General features: G+C 44.1%; 1 protein-coding gene across 1 annotated transcript; it reads left to right on the plus strand.

The window, feature by feature from the left end:
* The first annotated feature begins 1,482 nt into the window (after positions 1-1,482).
* On the plus strand, positions 1,483-7,346 carry ZFP36L1 (ZFP36 ring finger protein like 1). Its single transcript, XM_044664816.1, has 2 exons — positions 1,483-1,567; positions 4,431-7,346. The coding sequence occupies exons 1-2, from the start codon at positions 1,511-1,513 to the stop codon at positions 5,388-5,390; spliced, it is 1,017 nt and encodes a 338-aa protein (XP_044520751.1). The 5' UTR covers positions 1,483-1,510; the 3' UTR covers positions 5,391-7,346.
* The last annotated feature ends 243 nt before the right edge of the window (positions 7,347-7,589 follow it).

Raw genomic sequence — 7,589 nt, forward strand, 5'->3', positions numbered from 1 at the left:
CAAGAGGAAAAAGGGGGAAGATTTGTAATGGAGCACTTTGGAAGTTTGGGGGTCAGCAAAGAAAGACTTAGAGAAGGATTTAGAATTATCCTGGCGGAGGGGGAGTGTGGAGAAAGTTAAAGAAATTATTCTCAGTCCATTAAAAGAGGGGAGGAGAAAGAAGAAGAAAATATATAGTTGCTGGAGGCAAAAGACTTGGGGGGGGGTGGTTTTTTTTGTTGTTGTTTGTTTTTTCCTTGTAAACTCCCCAAGCAAGAAAGGCATCCTGTAAAATCTGGTGGCTGGAGTGTAGAGGCATGCGGATCCTGCTGTCCGCCCTGGGCCCCAGTCACCGCACAATAATTCTCAAGAGGTAGAAAAAAGAAAAACTTGCCCGCACCCCAGTGCACCCACATGGCCTTGCCTCTAAGAAGACTAAAAAGTCCTTGAAGTTATCTTAAACTTTAAAATTTTTCTACTTTTTACAAAAAAAGAGGAGGAAGACCCTAAAGGGGAAAGAGGTAAAGTAAGGAGAACTTTTTAGGTTTTAAAATGAGACCTAATTAAAAAAAAAAAAAAACTTGCTTGGGTTCCTATTGCCCCCTACTCCCGCCCCATAGCCCTTCCTCTGAAAAGACTAAAAAGCTCATGGAAGCTTCTAAACCTTAAAAATCGTCTCTCTACTTCTTTTACAAAAAGGGGAAGAAAGACTCTTAAGAGGAAAGAAAGGAGCAAAAGTGTAAAGGACCACGAGAACTTTTCAGGCTTTAAAAATAAAGCCTAATTAAAAAAATAAAAAAGATTTAAAAAAGTGTAGAACCTTCAAGCAAATAGACCCCATTCAGATTTCAGCAAAAAAAGAGAAAGTTGATACTGCCTTCCAGAAAAGAAAAAAAAAGTGGGTGGAATAAATGTGATGTCACGGATCACATTCAGAGGCTTGACAAAAGAGAAAAAAAAAAACTTGTCCATTTCTCCATCCTCCCCCTCTTCTCCCTCCTCTCCCCTCCCCCTTTTAACTCAAGGTGCGTTTAAAACGCCCTAGCGGCAAAGGGAGTGAACTCTAAACTTTTCCTCGTAAAAAAAAGTTGTACTGTGTGTGTGTGTGTGTGTGTGTGTGTGTGTGTGTGTGTTTCTTTCCTTTTCTCCCCTCCCCATTCTTTCTTTTGAAAGTTTTTTTTTTCTTCTCTTTCCCCTGCATTTGACCGCATGGCTGATTCAACCTCGTTGTCAATCAACTTTTTTTTTCCTCCTCTTCCTCATTTAAATGAGTTTAAAGCTCCTCCCTTCCCCAGCCAGCAAATCTTGAAACTTTATAAATTGGGCTTTAAAAGCTCAGCAGCCTGGGAGAGTCTGAAAAGCTGAGGGGTGGCTGAAACTGGGAGTGAGAGAACTCCACAACCCAGAGAAACTGGAGGCTGTGCCTTACCAACACTGTGATTCTTTTTTTAAAAAAAAAATAAATATATATATATTTGTATATATATATATATATATATTTTACCCCCCTCCCCCTATTTGAACTTCGAAGATGACCACAGCTCTGGTGTCTGCAACCATCTTCGACTTGAGTGAAGTTTTATGCAAGGTAAACTGGGTCAAAGCTTTTTTTTTTAAATTTAAACTTTTGCTTAAAAACAAAATCTTTAGCTCCTAGAAAGTGGGAGGAGGGATAGAAAGGCAAGATTTTTCCCGTCCCATTACCCTTCGTCTTCTACTTATAGTTTGTAGAAGATCTTTCTTTTGCTTTCTTTTGGTTGTTGTTAAAAGTTCAGGAAAAATTAGTGGGATTTTTTTTTTTTTTAAAGCAAGACCAATTTTGAAGGAGTGGGCGGGAGTCTTTCAGTTGTCGGGTTACTTTTCTCTGCAGGTGGTCAAAGAGACTTGGAAACTTTTTCTCTGCATTCATTTCACAAGAAGTTCAAAGTACACTTCCGCGCCCTCCGCCCCCCCCTTCCTTCTCTTTCCCTTGACCCCACAAAGTGTCTTTATCTGATTTATAATTCTTGTCAGCCTAGGGATTATCTTATTTTCAATTTTACTTTGTAAAACATAAGAATTGGTTTAGGTTGGATTGTTTCCCCCAAAGGGAGTCTGGTTCTTTGGGGGTTGGGGGATAGCTGTGGGCGGGTGGGGTTTGATGGGGGGGGGGAAGGTGGTTAAGATTGGATCCGAAAGGATATTGCAAAACGAAATTTGCAGAGGAGTTTTTGTGTTCACGGTAAGTCTAGGCTGAATACCCTTGCAGTTCTTCTGGTTGAAACTCCACAACTTTGCAAACTTTTCATTTGGTTAAATCTCGCACTTTTTACTGAGGAATGGGAGTGGGGGGGGCGGAGTTGGGCTGGAAGGAGTGTAGGTGCTGTGGCTTTTAGGGATTGGGAGCCAGAGATATTTTCAAACCCTGAACCTGTTTGAATATTGCAGCCCAAAGACTGACTGATTTCTTAAATTCGAGGGGCATCGTGACAAATGTGTGAGCCTTTTAAGAAGTTTATATACGCGTCCCAAAGTTGAGTTTGGATGGGACCTTTAGACATTTTTTAGTTTCCAGAAGTTGAGGGTGTTTTAGCAAGATGATGTTTGAAGTTGGGAATATTGTGGGAAAGTGTATGTAGCAACTGGCTGACGTGTTTTAAGTTTTCTTTCTTTCTCTTAAGTCCCAGGTTCCCTCTCCCCACCCCCATTTGAAAGGGTGAAGTTGCTCAGTCACTTTTAATTGCTAAAGTGTTTTGACTACATTTTAAACACGTCTGGTCTTGTTTGCTGTAACTTTTCCCAATTTACTCCTGCTGTTGGATGTTGCTCCCACGGCTGGAGCTAGAAGTGCAAGGAATCACTAGGAATTGAAAAACACACAAACACACAAGCAAATAGAATAAGTTTTCCCAAGCGACTCTTTTCCAAAACTCTTCACCGGTGTCGCCTTTAGCCACCTGGGAACTTTTCTCCTAAATCCTTCTTTGATGTGATTGTCGCCCCCACCACCACACCCCCTTTCTCTCCCCTCCCCCTCCCCTTTCTAAATGAGCCCCATTGTTGGAAGCCCAGCTCTTAGCTCTGAAGCTGTAATCGCCTTGGCCGGGTTGCTTGTGCAGTTGGGGCTCGCCTTTATTCCTAACCGCCTATCTGAAGGGGCAAATGTCGAATTTGCGCGGTGACACCCACATGGTGCTAAGAGCCTACCCCCCCCTCCAAATTTTGGGTACATTTTTCAACAGGTGTGATTGAAAGAGGGGCAGAAGCTTGGCTGTGGCTTACCCCCAGGAGGCAGGGAAGGATGGGGGTGGGGGTGAGACTTGAGATTGAGGCTTTTTTTTTTTTGCCTTTTTTTCCCTCCCATCTGCAGCTTTCTTCTAAAGATTAAACACTGGTGCCCTTATCCTGCCCTGTTTTTGTATGCAGCCAAAAGACTAATTGCAATGGAATCCTCACTGGGTTGGGGGTGGGCAGAGGAAGGGGTGGTGATGTAAAACTATGATAGAAGATATTCAGGAAAAGAGCATGTGTCTACAGATTATCAATGAGTTTATTTCCCCAGACACCCCCCCCTTCTTTACCCCTGAGCATTTTGCCACCCAGCTAGTCAATAGAAATAGAGAGCTATATGTTTTGTGTGATAATACATGTAGAACCCAGATTGAATTGCTTACCAGCTCCAGGGGGGGGGGGGGAGGGAGACAATTTTGGATCCTATAACTTCAGAAAACTTATGTGGAAATTTGTTATTAACATAGAAATAGAGAGTTGATGGGGTGTCTAGAGATCTGATTTAACTGGGGAGAGTGATTTGAAGAGAAGAAATTGAGGGTGCTTGGAAGGCCAAGTTATAGGAGGAGAGCCAGCCCCAGGGTAATAGGGTAATAGGAAGGGAATGGGATGGCTGCTGCCCCTGAGACTTTTAGGGGGACACTAGAGAAATTTGGGTTTCTTTGGGAAAGACTTCAAGTATAGAAGGGGTGCCAAACAAGTTGAATGTTGGTGAAATAGTGAGACACTGTGTGTGTGTGGGGTGCTGCTTTAGTGGCAGTGGGTGTGGCAGGGAACCTGAACTAGAGTTGTGGTTATGGGGTGTATGTGTGTATGAGAGGGAGAGGGGGAGAAGGACAGAGAGACAGACAGAATTATTTTTGCCAGTAGGAATGATTTCATTCTTTGTATTCAATCCCCAGCACTTAATAAATAGTTGGTTGATTGGTTGTTGATTGAGGCTTGTGGCCTCAGGTGAGGATTGCCCAGAAACTTGGAGATCTGAGAAGTGCCTTTGCCCAGGGCACACTTGAGATGCTCAGAGGAACGGAGGTTGTTGGGTACCTGTGCTAAGGAGGGGGAAGGAAAAGGTGCTGGGGCTGGAGCTTGACTGAGGAGTTTGGGGTTGGCCGTGCCCTCTCTGTCATCTCATTTCTTCTCCTTTTTCTCCCTCCTTCTCTTTTTCCTCTTCTCTCATCCAGAATAACAAGATGCTCAACTACAGCCCCTCCAGCCCAGGGGGCTGCCTGCTGGACAGGAAGGCTGTGGGCACCCCAGCTGGTGGGGGCTTTCCCCGGAGGCACTCGGTCACCTTGCCCAGCTCCAAGTTCCACCAGAACCAGCTCCTGAGCAGCCTGAAGGCAGGGGAGCCATCCCAGGCCCTCAGTTCCAGGGACAGCCGCTTCAGGGACCGCTCCTTTTCGGAGGGGGGTGAGCGGCTCCTGCCTCCTCAGAAACAGCCAGGGGGAGGCCAGGTCAACTCCAGCCGCTACAAGACAGAGTTATGCCGCCCCTTTGAGGAGAACGGCGCCTGCAAGTATGGAGACAAGTGCCAGTTTGCTCACGGCATCCACGAGCTGAGAAGCCTCACCCGCCACCCCAAGTACAAAACGGAGCTGTGCCGTACCTTCCACACCATTGGCTTCTGCCCCTACGGCCCCCGATGCCACTTCATCCACAATGCTGAGGAGCGCCGGGCCTTGGCTGGGGGCCGGGACCCCTCTGCCGACCGCCCCCGTCTCCACCACAGCTTCAGTTTTTCTGGCTTCCCCAGTGCCGCCACCGCTGCTACCACGGGGCTGCTGGACAGTCCCACTTCCATCACCCCGCCTCCCATTCTGAGTGCCGATGACCTCCTGGGCTCACCCACCTTGCCTGACGGCGCCAACAACCCCTTTGCCTATTCCAGCCAGGAGCTGGCCAGCCTCTTTGCCCCCAGCATGGGGGTCCCTGGGGGTGGCTCCCCGACCACCTTCCTCTTCCGGCCCATGTCAGAATCCCCTCACATGTTTGACTCTCCCCCCAGCCCTCAGGACTCACTCTCGGACCAGGAGGGCTACCTGAGCAGTTCCAGCAGTAGCCACAGTGGTTCAGACTCCCCCACTTTGGACAACTCGAGACGCCTCCCCATCTTCAGCAGACTCTCCATCTCAGATGACTAACCAGGGCAGGGAGGGTTTTTCCCCTTCCTATTCCCCCCTCCCAACCCCCCCTCCCAGTCCCTTTCCCCTTCCCCAAATTTCTTTACCCTCATCGATTTTCCCCACAACCTCTACATTAACAAGATTAAGCTCAACCCCTTTTCCCCTAGCTTTGGAATACCCACCCCACTCCTCACCCCTTTTTGTCCCACCTAACATAACGACAAGTCCATTTGTCTGTAGCCTTCTCTAGCTTGAACTTCTTCCTTCCCCCAATTCCTCATCAATTTTCTACCCCACTTTACATAAAAGACAAAAGTCCCAACTGTTGGTAGTTGCCTTTCTCTCTGGCTTAAGCCTTAAGTGCCAAATCACAAAAGCAAAAAGCAGTTAACAGTTTACAAAAACAACTTAGTGCCTTTAAACTTAGCTTTTTTTTTTTTTTTTCCCCACTGTGACTACATTACCTCTAGCTGCAGAGGGCACCAGTGGGCCTTCTTGACTCTACCCTTCCGATATAAAGGGGGAGAGAGGGGTGAGTGGAGGGAGGGGAACAGGATCATTGGAATCAGCAGCTCCCTCCACTGGCCAAGAGAAACTGGACCTTCTCTCTTTCAGCTCCCCTCTTCCTCTTTCCCCCTATTCCCCTTATTTCTCTCCCTTTCCCCTTGGGATAATTCCCACCAGGCCTCTGCTGTGTATAGAGAGCTGGCAATATATCTGAACCCTTTACCCTCCCATCCTCCTATTCCCCTTGTTGACTAATCTTGCTTAGGTCTATGCAGGTCAGCAGGAAGGAAGGCTGAGAATGGACAAAGATTTGTGACATAAGTGGGACTTTCGTGATTTTTTTAAAACAGATTTTTTTTTTTAAAGTGGGGAGGGAGGAAGGGAATGCTAGGTGGACCATGAAAGACTTTTGATTTTGGTGCTAAAAAGTTCCCCAGTATACATGTGACATCTATAAAAAGAAAAAAAAAAGGAGAAAGTATAAGGGGGTGAGTGGTGAATGGTATTCATTCCATATACAATTTCTGTGTAAAACAAATTTCCAGTAGAAGTAGCTATAATGGTTTTTGCTCTAGAGTACATTAAGTACGTTAGGACTATTGTTATAGCACTCACGCCATGCTTTTTTTTCTGGATTTTTAACTGTATAACTTTCAGAAATTGGAGAGCAAAAATTTTGCTTGTCACTGCACACAATATAAAAAAAAGCTTATTTAACTTATCAAAAAACGTATTTATTGCCAAACTATGCTTTTTTTTGTTAATTTTGTTCATATTTATCGGGATGACAAATCCATAGAATATATTCTTTTATGTTTAAATTATGATTCTTCCATATTAATCTTAAGATTGTGAAATGTCTTTTTTTTCCTTTTTTTTCCCACAGTTTAATATATTATACTACAATGACATTTTTTGTAACTACACTTTTTGGTTATTTTATTTTAAAAAAAATGAAAAATTAATTTAAAAAAATGCAAAAAACTGTTGGATTATTTATTTTAGAAATTCCCCCCTTGTGTTGGACTGCAAATTGAGTTTCTTTCTTTCTAGACCTTACACAGCTAGGACTTAGAATGTATGTAAAAGTTGTGGTTAAAAAAATACATACAGTAAAGAAGGAAAACAACTTTTTTTTTGTATAGCTTCTAAAAGGGAAAAACAACAGCAACAATAACAAAAAACAAAACCATTGGACTTCCCATGTGCTACTCAAGACATTCTAAGCACAGATTTGTGGTTCAGTATTCCAGGTTTGGAGTTTTCCAATACTAGTGTAAACAGAACTCAAACACACACATACATACATACACAAAGATGAATGTAATTACTTCTTTCCTGTTACTGTTCACTACCGATGCTTTCTATTTCTTTTTCCTTTGTGTGAGTTTATTTAAAGAAAAATCTTTTTGTAACGACTGTTTGCAGTTTAGAAATCAATAAACCCCAAGTTTTTTTTTCAAAAAACATTTGACTGTGATGCTGGTTTGTGTGCACAAATGGGACTTGAATTTCTGATCATCTCTTTTATCCCCAATTCCTCTTCTGACCAACGAGAAGGTTTAACCAGATGATCTCTTTAACATTCCACAGTCATTTAGGACTGATCTCCCTGGCATGACAGCCATTGATTTCCTTTTTGAAATACTAGAGTGATGGGCTTTGAAGATGGGAGAGGTTAGGGGTTGTTGCCTGACTCTCAGGGGTATA

This window comes from Gracilinanus agilis, chromosome 2 (assembly GCF_016433145.1).
Source record: "Gracilinanus agilis isolate LMUSP501 chromosome 2, AgileGrace, whole genome shotgun sequence".
NCBI lineage: Eukaryota > Metazoa > Chordata > Mammalia > Didelphimorphia > Didelphidae > Gracilinanus > Gracilinanus agilis.